The sequence below is a fragment of the Bos javanicus genome, chromosome 13 (genome assembly GCF_032452875.1).
Source record: "Bos javanicus breed banteng chromosome 13, ARS-OSU_banteng_1.0, whole genome shotgun sequence".
Lineage (NCBI taxonomy): Eukaryota > Metazoa > Chordata > Mammalia > Artiodactyla > Bovidae > Bos > Bos javanicus.
The window spans coordinates 31,971,079-31,985,290 of record NC_083880.1 but is presented as its reverse complement, the minus strand read 5'-3'; the positions used below and the strand labels follow the sequence as shown (position 1 = coordinate 31,985,290).

The following is a 14,212-nucleotide window of genomic DNA, read 5'->3' as shown; positions in this document are numbered from 1 at the left end:
GATTATATTCTTTGCAGCCAAAGATGGAGAAGCTCTATACAGTCAGCAAAAACAAGACCATGAGCTGACTGTGGCTCAGACCATGAACTCCTTATTGCCAAATTCAGGCTTAAATTGAAGAAAGTAGGGAAAACCACTAGACCATTCAGGTATGACCTACATCAAATCCCTTATGATTATACAGTGGAAGTGAGAAATAGATTTAAGGGCCTAGATCTGATAGATAGAGTGCGTGATGAACTATGGAATGAGGTTCATGACATTGTACAGGAGACAGGGATCAAGACCATCCCCATAGAAAAGAAATGCAAAAAAGCAAAATGGCTGTCTTGGGAGGCCTTACAAATAGCTATGAAAAGAAGAGAAGCGAAAAGCAAAGGAGCAAAGGAAAGATATAAACATCTGAATGCAGAGTTCCAAAGAATAGCAAGAAGAGATAAGAAAGCCTTCTTCAGCGATCAATGCAAAGAAATAGAGGAAAACAACAGAATGGAAAAGACTAGGGATCTCTTCAAGAAAATCAGAGATACCAAGGGAACATTTCATGCAAAGATGGGCTCGATAAAGGACAGAAATGGTATGGACCTAACAGAAGCAGAAGATATTAAGAAGAGATGGCAAGAATACACAGAAGAACTGTACAGAAAAGATCTTCACAACCCAGATAATCACGATGGTGTGATCACTGACCTAGAGCCAGACATCCTGGAATGTGAAGTCAAGTGGGCCTTAGAAAGCATCACTATGAACAAAGCTAGTGGAGGTGATGGAATTCCAGTTGAGCTATTCCAAATCCTGAAAGATGATGCTGTGAAAGTGCTGCACTCAATATGCCAGCAAATTTGGAAAACTCAGCAGTGGCCACAGGACTGGAAAAGGTCAGTTTTCATTCCAATCCCAAAGAAAGGCAATGCCAAAGAATGCTCAAACTACTGCACAATTGCACTCATCTCACACGCTAGTAAAGTAATGTTCAAAATTCTCCAAGCCAGGCTTCAACAATACGTGAACCATGAACTTCCAGATGTTCAAGCTGGTTTTAGAAAAGGCAGAGGAACCAGACATCAAGTTGCCAACATCCACTGGATCATGGAAAAAGCAAGAGAGTTCCAGAAAAGCATCTATTTCTGCTTTATTGACTATGCCAAAGCCTTTGACTGTGTGGATCACAATAAACTGTGGAAATTTCTTCAAGAGATGGGAATACCAACCACCTGACCTGCCTCTTGGGAAATTTGTATGCAGGTCAGGAAGCAACAGTTAGAACTGGACATGGAACAACAGACCGGTTCCAAATCAGGAAAGGAGTACGTCAAGGCTGTATATTGTCACCCTGTTTATTTAACTTATATGCAGAGTACATCATGAGAAACGCTGGACTGGAAGAAGCACAAGCTGGAATCAAGATTGCCGGGAGAAATATCAATAACCTCAGATATGCAGATGACACCACCCTTATGGCAGACAGTGAAGAGGAACTAAAAAGCCTCTTGATGAAAGTGAAAGTGGAGAGTGAAAAAGTGGGCTTAAAGCTCAACATTCAGAAAACGAAGATCATGGCATCCGGTCCCACCACTTCATGGGAAATAGATGGGGAAACAGTGGAAACAGTGTCAGACTTTATTTTTCTGGACTCCAAAATCACTACAGATGGTGACTGCAGCCATGAAATTAAAAGATACTTACTCCTTGGAAGAAAAGTTATGACCAACATAGATAGCATATTCAAAAGCAGAGACATTACTTTGCCAACAAAGATTCGTCTAGTCAAGGCTATGGTTTTTCCTGTGGTCATGTATGGATGTGAGAGTTGGACTGTGAAGAAGGCTGAGGGCTGAAGAATTGATGCTTTTGAAGTGTGGTGTTGGAGAAGACTCTTGAGAGTCCCTTGGACTGCAAGGAGATCCAACCAGTCCATTGTGAAGGAGATCAGCCCTGGGATTTCTTTGGAAGAAATGAAAGCTGAAACTCCAGTACTTTGGCCACCTCATACGAAGAGTTATGGAAAAGACTTTGATGCTGGGAGGGATTGGGGGCAGGAGGAGAAGGGGACAACAGAGGTTGAGATGGCTGAATGGCATCACTGACTCGATGGACGTGTGTCTGAGTGAACTCCGGGAGTTGGTGTTGGACAGGGAGGCCTGGCGTGCTGCGATTCATGGGGTCGCAAAGAGTCAGACACGACTGAGCGACTGATCATATCTGATCTGATCGGATATTTTTGTTTCATTTTTATCTGCTTGTAGTTTAGGTTGTATGGAATGTAGAGGTAGGGAAGAGAAACTGAGGAGAGGAATATGACTGGTTTGGCACATATAACATCCACCCTCCAATTCTGTTGAAACTCCTGGAGTTCTACCCAGCTTTACAAACTCTGAAATTAGGCAGGATAATCAGTGTTTCAAGAACCATTTATTTATTGAACATTCATTTTTCTTTAGTAAAGTGATTTTAATCATTAGTGAGAAAATTCTTTTTTATCATCTCTTTAAAATTAGCTCTACCTAGGGACTTCTGGTGGTCCAGTGGTTAAGACTTCACCTTCCAATGCAGGGGGTATGGGTTTCATCCCTGGTTAAGGAGCTAAGATACCACTTGCCTCATGGACAAAAAGCCATAAACATAAAACAGAAGCAATATTGCAACAAATTCAATAAAGACTTTAAAAAAAGATTATCACTGACTCTAGGTCATCATTCCTAGATGTAATGACTAGAAAGCTGTATTCAATGCAAGCAGAAATACTGGTCACCATCTCTCTTTTAACTCAGTAGCCCTGGTCAACCCCACTGTTGGCTGCTTATTTTTGTTGGGTCCTACTCCCAGCCTTTCTTTGTCTAAACTGAGTACTAGTAAAACCTTCAAAACCTTCTCCATTTCTTTTCTACAAATGTAAGTCATAAATAGGGGAGCTGAGTCTTGAACTTAGTATTCTTGTCCAATTAGTTCATCTTTAGCAGGCATTCTTGGGGGCTCATGGAATGGGATTGTGGCCATTTTATAGTTTCAGGATAAATGCAGAGTTTCATCTCTCTTTTTTTGGTCCTTTATGACCTTTTACTGGAGAAGGGAATGGCAATCCATTTCAGTATTCTTGCTGGAGAATTCCATGGACAGAGGAGCCTGGCCACTTACAGTCCATAGGGTCACAAAGAGTTGGACACAACTGAGTGACTAACATGCAGACACACACATGACCTTTTAAGTGGATTTCAGGGAAATAATTTTTAGAAGTTTAGATACTTTTCATATTAAATTCTATTTTTTACTGTGAATAATAACTTTTGGGGAGTAGTTTTAGTTGTACTACAAATTGCTTTATATATATATATATATATATAACCTAAATGTCATTTGTATATCATCCTAAGTATTCTTATCTTTAAAGTTAAAATGACTTTATATATGGAATTGCTTTGATATTTAAAATATTCAATTAGTAATAGGAAAAATCTACAATAAAATATATTTGAAAATATAGCTCCCTCCACAAGGTTGTTGACTTCTTGAAGTTATTTCTACTTTTATTTATATCCTCGGATTTGTCAAAAATATATAGCCTTGCTGTCCTTATGAATTCCCTCCCCCAAGGAGTAGTTTAATATTTATGAATCTGCCATTGTCCTGCAGTCCTCACAAATCTCTAAAATTACTAAAACCAATCAAGCAGCCTGAAGACATCAGAAACCATCTTTTCTAGACAGGGAGATAAAAATGTCACCCAAATGAAGGAAAAATTCTTTGCCACATCAATTTTCCGTGTTTCTCAAGGCACTCTTTCCTTCCCTTCTATTGAAAGTTTCCATTTGTGTATTCCAGTAGATGTAATAGACACTTGATAGTTGGGATTTTTCATGAATCCTCAAATCCATGCAGAGAAAAATACTTAAAACCCTACACCCCAAAATGAGAAACAACTTCCAGAAAGATTTTCAATGACTGGGACATTTTTTATAAATCAAAACTCCCCCATCATTTTTATAAGTTATTTGATGAACGTAAAGGCACTTGTAATGATGAATTAAAAAATAACAAAGGCAAAGCTGGGTAAACTGGGAGAGGAAGATAGGTTCATGCACCAGCCTGGGCTTCTGCAACTCACCTTGAGTTTCTAAGGGTTCGGATCTTTGGGGCTGCTGATCAAATCTGTGACTGTTGCCACCAAATGTACATACTCCCAGTTTTGGTTCTGTGGCTGATAATATTTAAGGAATCATGTTTTTGTCAGGTTCTTTGATCTCTCAAGGATAAGCAAGATAATTCATATTTTACCAACCAAAGTCTTCAATTACAAACCTGGTGGTAAAGATCCCTACTGTCAAATTTTAACACTTGGTTCAGAATTCCCATTGCAAATTTACACTTGGTTTTCCAATTAAAATGGGCTTTTGTGAGTCCCCTGCTGATAACCATTGGCTTGATAAAAAGTAACTTCATTTGCAGCAAGGGTGTTTAGGGAGCCCAGTGCAAGGCTGACTCTTCTGCTGTTGCCTTGAGCCCAGCTGTGCTGAAATATTAAACTTTAGTAAATTAGGTGAAATTGCAGCTTCCTGGCTGATACAATAATGCCCTTTACTTTTTTTCTGCAAGCCATCTTCAGTGTGAGCTGTCTGCACAATTCTGCTCTAAGAGAAAGAAAATTCAGACTATCTTCCAAATCCAGACAACTTTTCCATTTTCAAGTTAATTGTGCCCTATTGTACTTATCTAATAATGCATGAACTTTCAAACACATATAATTGGATTATTATTCTAGCACTATCTGAAGATGGCATTATTTTATCGTGTCATCCTCAGATAAGCAGCTAGATCCCTGAAGACCCCTAAGATATCAGTCTTAAGTCACAGTAGCAACTTTTTCTTTATTGATCGAACATATTTTAACAGCAATAGCGTTCTATGGAAGGAAATCCTGTTTCTATTAATAGTCACATTCATCTTCAGATTTTTTTCTTTTTCTCTTTAAGAAAAGCATGAATTCTGAGGTGTTTTATATGTTGACCACACATTTATCGATCAACTATTATGTTGAAAGTTCTGGTGTGTTTTCACCCAAGCATTTTTAATTGGAGTAAATGCAGAATTAGTAGAAAGGAAGTAGGCAGCCTTGCATTTCTCTTCTTGATACATGTTGTGATTTCTCCTGTGATGAAATCACTGGCGACAGCTTTATTGAGCTGTCTGAGCTACTGGCTTCTTAGAGGCTCTCACATTGGTTTTTCAGGTTAAGACCTTATGCCTCTAGGAGAGTCCAGTTGAAATATATTTTTTGTTTTTTGGGAAAGTTAATGCACTAAAACCTATGAAAGCACTTTTATCAAGGTCTTCACAGGATTGTAGAGGTCAAGAGTTGCTGTTGGGAAAAATCTCAAATATATATAGAAGCAGACTGAATAGTCCATTGAGCCCCTGTATAACCACTACGGGGTTTAGGGTTTATAGATGTTCTTCGAGTTCAAAGTCAGGGCAGCCTGAACAGGAGGGGAGTTTGGAGGAGAACTGGATACATGTATATGTATGGCTGTCCACCTGAAACTATCACAACATTGTTAATTGGCTATACTCCAATACAAAATAAAAAGTTGAAAAAAGAGAGAGTTCGGCATCAGGAGCAAAACCCAGGGAGGTTGCAAAGTACGGCTTGGGGCCACGTGCAGACAGGATAGTTTAGGGTCTAAAAAGTAATTAATGGTCTACCCTTAATAAATAACCGGGAAACCATACTATCTCACATTGTCAGGAGTTCACTCTTTTCTGCTGCTGCAGCTGCTAGGTCCCTTCAGTAGTGTCCGACTCTGCGCGACCCCATAGAGGGCAGCCCACCAGGCTCCTCTGTCCCTGGGGTTCTCCAGGCAAGAAGAACACTGGAGTGGGTTGCCATTTCCTTCTCCAACGCATGAAAGTGAAAAGTGAAAGTGAAGTCGCTTAGTCGTGCCTGACTCTTAGTGACCCCATGGACTGCAGCCCACCAGGCTCCTCCGTCCATGGGATTTTCCAGGCAAGAGTACTGGAGTGGGGTGCCATTGCCTTCTCCATCACTCTTTTCTAGTACACGATATACTAACTAATCAATGACATGCTAACCAGTATGATCCAGCCCAATATTAATTACAGCGGGAATCTGCCAACTTTTTCTGAAAAAGGCCAGATAGCCAATAGTTTAGGCTCTGTGGGCCGTGTGATCTTTGGGTCCACGACTCAGTTTTGCCTTTGAAGCGCAAAAGCGGTCCTAGATCCATGCAGTCACACACACATAATACAGAGGAATGGACAAAAAGAATGAAACTTCACCAAAACAGGCCGGGGAAGAATTTGGCCTGCGGTCGGTAGTTTGCCGGATCCCTAAAGATTGCCTGGTCCCTGGAAATCCATTCGCCGTGCATCTGAATCTGCCTTCAAACACCTGGAGGCTCCTCTCAAGTGCCCAGCAGCCTCTCCGCGTGGGACGATCCCGCAGAGCGACTACAGTTTGCAAAGTTTTTGAAGTGGGCCCTTTCCTGTCTCCTCTTCCGCCTCTCGGAACCGCAGCCCTCCTCCGCAGGGGCGCAGAGCCAAGTGCGGTCAGCCCGAGTGGGCTGCGTGGGCATCGGGGAAGAGCGTACGACCGCTCGGGGGCAGGTGAGGGCGCACAAAAGTTGGAGCCCAATCAGCGAGGCGTCCAGCTCCCGAGCCCCAACCTTCAGGTGACCCCGCGCGGCGGCGGCAGAAGCAGCGGCGGCGGCGGAGGCGACCAGCGCCCGCAGCAGCTCGGAGCGCCTTCGGGAGAAGAGGCGAGCCGAGCGCCGCTTCACCGCCAGCCAAGCGCCGGACGCCGACAGCGATCCGGGCTGGGAGGGAGCCGGGGGCGAGCTGGGACGTGGCTGCCACCTCCGCCCGCAGACGCCGGGCGGGCCCGGCCGGTGGCGCCTGAGAGTGCGGGCCCGCGGCGCGCGCCCCCGCCTCCCCTCCGCGCCGCCCTGAACGCTGGAGGTGTGCGTGGCTGCGGCGGCAGCGGCTGCGGCGGCAGCAGCAGGAGCCGCGAGTCGGGGCCGCCCGGGCTGTGCTTCGCCGGGGCAGCAGCGGCGGTGGCTGCGACCGCGCCGGTGGTTCAGGATGCGGCCGGGGGGCGCACTGTTCGCCCTGCTCGCCAGCCTGCTGCTGCTGCTGCTGCTTCGCCTGCTCTGGTGCTGGACCGACGCGCCCGCCCGTTCCAGGTACCCACTCACCCGCCGCGCTCGGGCCGCCCCGCGTGCCGCGCACCTGGGGACCCTAGCCGCTCCGCCACTCCTCTCGGGTGCGCAGACTTTGGCCGGCTGCGAGGACTAGTCGACGGGCAGCGGCGGCCTGGGGGTGGGGTGGGACGGGGGAGTCCGGGAGGCAGCGCCGGATGAGTGGGAGGTGTCGCAGGGGCGACCCTAGCACCGACTGGACACCGACTAGGGCGGAGGGGAACCGGCCAGGGTGGCGAGGGAGCTGCGGAGCCGGACTTGCCGTCGGGTCACCCGAGCTCTCCCTTCTTTCTCTTCCTTCCCGCCCTGAGCCGCTTCAAACTCCGGGGTTGGGAAGCTGCGCCGCGCGAGCCAGGGTTCGCTAGGATGCCCTGGCCGCCTGGCTGCGAGCGCGATGCTGAGCCCGGCTGCCAACTGCTCCTCAACTTAGTTTTCTTCACGGTTGTGCAGGTTCTTGGTGGAAGAAAGCAGGGAGGCCACCCACAGCAGCCCCGCTGCTCCAAGAAAGCTCCGGAGCTCGGCGACCCTGCCCCCGCGCACGGGGAACAGGTATCCGCGGCTCGGGGATGGGGCGCGGCTGCACCCGCAGGACTCGCTTGGGAGTTGTCTGCTTGGGACCACACGATTGTGTGGATTTGTGTGTGTGTGTGTGTGAGAGAGAGAGAGACAGAGACAGAGACAGAGAGAGAAAGGATGCGTGTGCATACACGCGCGTGTAACTATCACACTCGCTCGACCTCCCCTGTAAAGCCTGTCCCTCCGTGTGGATGTTCATCGAACCAAGGGAGATATGAAAACAGCTGCACTTTTAAAAATGGGTGCCGAGTTCCCCTCGCGATAATGGTGTGTCGAAAACCCGGAGAAGCAGCTCAACCTGTGTGTTGAAGGATTTGGTTGGTTTGCTTTCTCTCTTCCTGCTTTCAAGTGCACGGGTGTGAGATTCACGTTTGGGAGCACAGAATTCTGTGCTCAGTGTTGGGAATGTTTTTGTCCTTAGTGAATGGAGACTTTTTTTTTTAAACCCCTTTGGACTCTCAGAAGTATATATCCATGTGCAATGATTATTTGAATTTTATCGGGTTTTTTTTTTTGCCTATTATAAAAGTAATCCATTCTTAGTGCAGATAGTTAGATGATATGAGAAATGTATTTAAAAATATTCACTTAGAGTTCCACCATACAGAGATCACATTAAGGTTTTGGTCTATATTCTTCTAGTAGTTTTTCTCATGTACACACGTTTTTGAAATATACTTAAGATTGTATATTGTATTTTGTTCTGCCTTTTTTCCCTAAAAAATCATATACATATGCATGTCATTTATTTTTTTGCAAAGCATTGCTTTTAATTGTTGTGTAATTTATCATATGAATGTGCCATAATCTGTTTTTTAGTCATTTAGATTGGTTTCTGTTTTGTTGGCTATTAATAATTCTATGAAGTACATCCCTGTATGTAAATCTATATATTCATTTTCAGTTCTTCAGGATGGACTGATACAAGCTGAATGATTGGGTCATTTAGTATGTGCATTTTAGGTTCTAAATATTAATACATTTGGCCAGTTGCTTCCTGGATGAGTTGAATCAGTTTACATTTTCACCAGCAGACTCTCCTGCTTTGAGCCTCAGCCTTTCTAGTAATTTGGGGGCAATTTTGTATACTGTCTCTTTTCGTCTGTGTATCTCTTTTGAATGCCTTTTCCTCTATGTATGTTTCTGTATGTCCTTGCCTCCCAGACCATCTTAATCTTCTGATTAGGTGACTTAAGGTTTCCCTGTGGGCTTTGCAGGCAGCGCTAGTGGTAAAGAACCTGCCTGCCAATGCAGGAGACATAAGAGTTGCAGGTTTGGTCCCTGGGTTGGGAAGGTCTCCTGGAGGCAGGCATGGCAACCCACCCCAGTATTCTTGCCTGGAGAATCCCATGGACAGAGGAACCAAAGGGCTACGGTCCATAGGGTTGCAAAGCGTTGGATTCGACCTAAGTGACTTAGCACAGACGCCAGCACTTGCAAGGTTCCCATGTAGTTCTGCATGAGCATCAGAAGGGTCTGGGGAGCCAGGAAGAAATTTTTGAATTGCAGAACAGCACTGTTTCCTGCAATCCTCCTATTGGAATTTCACAGCATATGAGAGGCACCAAAAAATCCTGGAGTAACAAAGCTTTAGAGAAAAATATTGGCCTTTAGTTTTATTTGTTGAAGGGTTGCATATTATAGGTAGCAGTTTTCCAGTGAATTGGGGAGCATTTTCCGAGTCCTATTAGAGTTATATATTCTGGCGTTGTCCCTTGAGATAAGTTAGAAAGAATGTACTAATTAAGTCATCTGGTCATAGCCCTTTTTTGAGGTAATTCTTTGATGAATTTTTCAGCTTCTGTTGAAGTACTTCTTTTCTGTCTGGCATACTTCTTGAGCTAATATAGGTAATTCATATTTTTTTCGGAATGTGGTCCATTCTATTAAAATTTTAAAATTGGTACCAATCTGTTGTATTTTTAAAAACCTGTCTTTTGATCTGTTTTATATCATCTTTATCACTTATGATTCATTATTTATGTGGCAGGGATACAAATTTTAATCCATACTACTTGGTTATGTAGAGAAATTGTAATTTCTTGATTTTTTTCTGTAGCTGATCAGATCTTCTCCCATGAACCCCAACTGTAGGTAATATGTATAAGTAATAATATAATACTACTAAAAGCAATCAGGATAGCCAGCACTTATTGAACCCTTATTATAGACACTGATCTAAGTATTGCTTGGCCAATAAATTTGTTTGTGTTGGAAAACATAAACAAACTTTTTGGCCAATCCAGTACTTTATATTTATAGCTCACTTAATCTTTAAAAAAATGCTGAGAAAAACTCTTATAATCCCTATTTTATAGATAAGTGCCGACTTAAAAAAATGCACAATGTGAGAGTTGCAACTTAAGCTTTATTTGGGGCAATACGAGGACTGCAGCCCAAGAGACAGCACCTCAGATTGCTCTGAGAAACTGCTTCAAAGAGATGGGGGGCGGGGGAGGACAGTATATATGTGATCTTGGTAAAGGGGGAGTACATGCAATCAAGCACATTTATTTTTTAGAAGGTTTCTGCTGGTCCCATGAAGCTTCTGCTAGTCATGAGAAACAGTTGTCACCATCAAGGATTAGTGTTTTTATAGATATGAAAAGTACTCTGTGCTTCCAGGAAACTGGCAGGACAGGTCTTCAAACAGTTAGATATTCTCAAGAGCTGATTTTAAGAACCCAAGATGTAAGAATTGGGCTCATAAAATCAGCTCTTGAGAATATCTAACTGTTTGAAGACCTGTCCTGCCAGTTTCCTGGAAGCACAGAGTGCCTCATTCCTGCTCTCCACCCTGAACTCCTTCAGGGTGTATTGGAGGTCACCAGCTCCTGCAGCACATGATTTAATCCTTGTAGAGGTAGGTGGCAAGCACCCAGGGCAAATGCCAATTTGTGGTCAACATGAGGAAACTGAGGTGCAGGGAGACAGAATAAACGACCCAAATTCAGAGTTGACAAACTGGACCCAGGAGTCATATCCAGGCCATGTGGATCCAGACCCCTACACTAAATCACCCTGCTGTGTAGTCTTTCACAGGTGCTGGGCAAGATAGAGTGTGTGTGTGTGTGTGTGTGTGTGTGTGTGTGTGTGTGTGTCCAGGTTAAAGCTTAGTCAGGTGTGCCAACTTAAGCAACTCTTTCTGGTATGATTATTCTCTTTGGGAGCAAACTCAGATTATTTTCACTAACCTTTCTTCTCATTTTAAACTGTTTATTTGATTATTTTCTTTATTTGGCTACACTGGCTCTGATTGCAGAATGTGGGATCTTTAGTTGCAGCATGTGGGATCTAGTTCTGTGACTAGGGATGGAATCCAGGCATGTTGCATTGGAAGCTCGGAGTCTTAGCTACCGGACCACTAGGGAAGTCCCTTCACCATCTCTTGTTACTTTAAGATGGTACCCTGATCTAAGGGGGAGAGGGCTTCCCTGATAGGTTAGTTGGTAAAGAATCTGCCTGTAATGCAGGAGACCCTGGTTCAATTCCTGGATCAGAAAGATCCTCTAAAAAAGGGATAGGCTGCCCACTCCAGTGTTCTTGGGCTTCCTTGGTGGCTCAGCTGGTAAAGAATCTACCTGTAATATGGGAGACCTGGGTTTTCTCCCTGGGTTGGGAAGATCCCCTGGAGAAGGAAAAGGCTACCCACTTCGGTATTCTGGCCTGGAGAATTCCATGGACTGTATAGTGCATGGGGTCACAAAAGTCAGACATGACTGAGTGACTTTCAGAAAAAAGTGGGGGGGAGATGGGCCGAGGTGGTGTGGTGGTAGAGTTAAGAGGTGGGTTTCATGATCAGGGTATCCTTTGACTCCTTTGTTCTCCAAGGGGATGTTGTCCATTTCCCATCTGTTGGCTGAGTACTCTGATGATAGCCTGTGATGAAAGCTGCAGTTCGTGGTTCATTCTTTTCAGGCATTCCACCTGTTGGTACTCTCCACTGTCTTGGCTTCACCTGAGCTCCTATGAATGCTACATTTCAGGGATCCAGTGAAGATTCTCTTTTAGTTCCATCCTCAGTTGTACTGTGCAACGTTTGCTATGATGCTGCCTCACCCAGCTCTGGCTGGCTAGCTCCAGCCAGTCTCCCCACTATTTGGGGGCCCATCTGGAGAAGGAAATGGCAACCCACTCCAGTATTCTTGCCTGGAGAATGCCATGGACAGAGGAGCCTGGCAGGCTACAGTCTATGGGGTTGCAAGAGTCAGACACGACTTAGCAACTAAACCACTACCACCTAAACATACAAGGACCAAAGTTGGCTCAGGAAAAACGAAGTATCAGGATCTACCTCTTCTTGCCCCACAAAGTGGATGTGACCCTATTTTAATTTCAGGATGGAAGAGTGCCAAAGAAGTGATCTATTCCAGAGTCCTAATTAGGGGAGGAGACAAAGCTCTATCTACCCTTCTTGTTCCTCTCCCCTTTCTCTCTCCAAGCCAAGCCTCTCTTTTTCCTTTCTTTCTCCTCTTTCCATCTTTGCTGTAGGCTGGAAAGTGCTGTCTTCCCCAACATTGTATTGTCTTTCTCTTTTCCTGATGCATACCTCCAGGTCTGTCTCAAACCTAAGCTCAAGGGTGAATTGTGGGGACTGGGAGTTAAAAAAAAAATTGGGAAAGCTCCAGGAGCTGAGTCTTCCAGGTAAGGTAGTTAATATCTAAAAAGACATAATGGGAGGAATGTAGGAAATCTTTTCTTGGGACTATGCTGCTACTGCTAAGTCGCTTCAGTTGTGTCCGACTCTGCGCAACCCCATAGACGGCAGCCCATTAGGCTTTCCCGTCCCTGGGATTCTCCAGGCAAGAAGACTGGAGTGGGTTGCCATTTCCTTCTCCAATGCATGAAAGTGAAAAGTGAAAATGAAGTTGCTCAGTCGTGTCTGACTCTTCACAACCCCATGGACTGCAGCCTACCAGGCTCCTCTGTCCATGGGATTTTCTAGGCAAAAGTACTGGAATGGGGTGCCATTGCCTTCTCTGAATATGTGTCTACATACTCCCTATCCATAAATCTAACAACTTGGTGATTGCTTATAATGGACCTCACTTGTGCAGCATTGGATAAATGTAGATCTTTATTTAATGGCATAATTCTCACCAATTCACATAATTTTTTTTCTGAGTTATGATGTCTAGTGATTCATTTATTGATTTCTGTATATAACTAGGGATGAAATACAAATCCTATTTTGTGCAAAGCTGAATATTACCTTATTCGTTCTCTTTTTATCCTTTCAGGAAAAAATCTATATCTCTTTGTAGTCCCCCAAAGAGTGTTTCAAAATAGCTAGGGAAAAGTCATGTCAAAGTCAGAAAGACAAAGGAGAAAAATACACTAATAATTTTCAAAATATGACCCTATCACAATGGATTGTTTCTCTTTCTAATAAACTTTGTCAGTATGTGTCATTGGTTTGTTTGTTTGTTTAGACAACCAGCTCTTGGATTTATTTCTCAATTCTGATCTATTTCCATGTTCTGTTTCCTTTGTGGAGTTTTGTTTTCTTTGTGTTATTTTTATCTTTTAAAATATCATTCCTTTCTTTCCCCCAATTTACTATTTTGAAATGAATGCTTAATTTATAGATCTTTCCTTTTTTCTTTGTAACAAACATATTTGCTACTATGAATTTTCCTTTGAATGCAGCTTTGCATCTGTTCTTTAAGTTTGGATCCTTACTGTTTAGGTTTTTAAAACTATATTCTAAATTGTTTCTAGTTACATTAGAACATTTAAATTTTACCTCCATAGTTATTTAGGAGAGTACTCTCCCCCACCCCTCCACCCTACCTCACCGCCCAGAGGAGCAATTTTAACTTCCTTCAAGAACTTTTCCTTTGAATTCACAATTTGGCTGTTTGGTGCAAAAACCCTGTTAACCTGTCTTTTGGGAGAGTACTTTTACATTTCCAAGTGATTGGAATTTTTTTCTTAAATATTAATTTAATATGTGTTCTTAAATAATATTAGTTTCATTTTTGATTATGAAAGAAGCCAAATAAAACCCTGCCATAATATTATAAGTGAGCTCCCAAATATTCAATCATTAGGAATGAGAGATTGGATTATTGTGACATTGATGACATGGCCAAAACAAGTGTATATAACTGGCTGGCTTGAAATTCCAGGGTTCCTTCATGGGAGCTATCTAGGTCCCAGTTGTGGTTTGGCATCTTTTAGTGGCAGTGTCCATATTTTTGGCTTTAATATCCATGCTGATGATTCAGGATCCTGTGACTGGCTAAGACTTTCTGGATAGAAGCCACTATTATAGGATTAGTCTATGAATCCTCCAGTAATGTGGGGACCCCACTTCCACTTCTCTACTTTCCTAGAGAGGTTTTTCTTTGTACTCCCTGTGACTCTTTCTCCCTGCAGTAGAACTTGACTTGTCCCTGTTTGAGAACTGAGGTTCAGTAAAAGAC

General features: G+C 43.5%; 1 protein-coding gene across 2 annotated transcripts in view; it reads left to right on the top strand.

The window, feature by feature from the left end:
- Window positions 1-14,212, top strand: part of ST8SIA6 (ST8 alpha-N-acetyl-neuraminide alpha-2,8-sialyltransferase 6) — a 300,223-nt gene that overhangs the window by 129,818 nt on the left and 156,193 nt on the right. The window contains exons 1-2 of one of the 2 annotated variants that reach the window (XM_061436150.1): window positions 6,966-7,193; window positions 7,659-7,757. The exons of the other annotated variant lie outside the window; for it this stretch is intronic. Of the exons in view, the coding sequence (XP_061292134.1) occupies window positions 7,093-7,193; window positions 7,659-7,757 (200 nt within the window). The 5' untranslated portion in view covers window positions 6,966-7,092. Of the gene's footprint in view, window positions 1-6,965; window positions 7,194-7,658; window positions 7,758-14,212 lie in introns of those variants that run through there. 2 annotated transcript variants of the gene reach the window in all.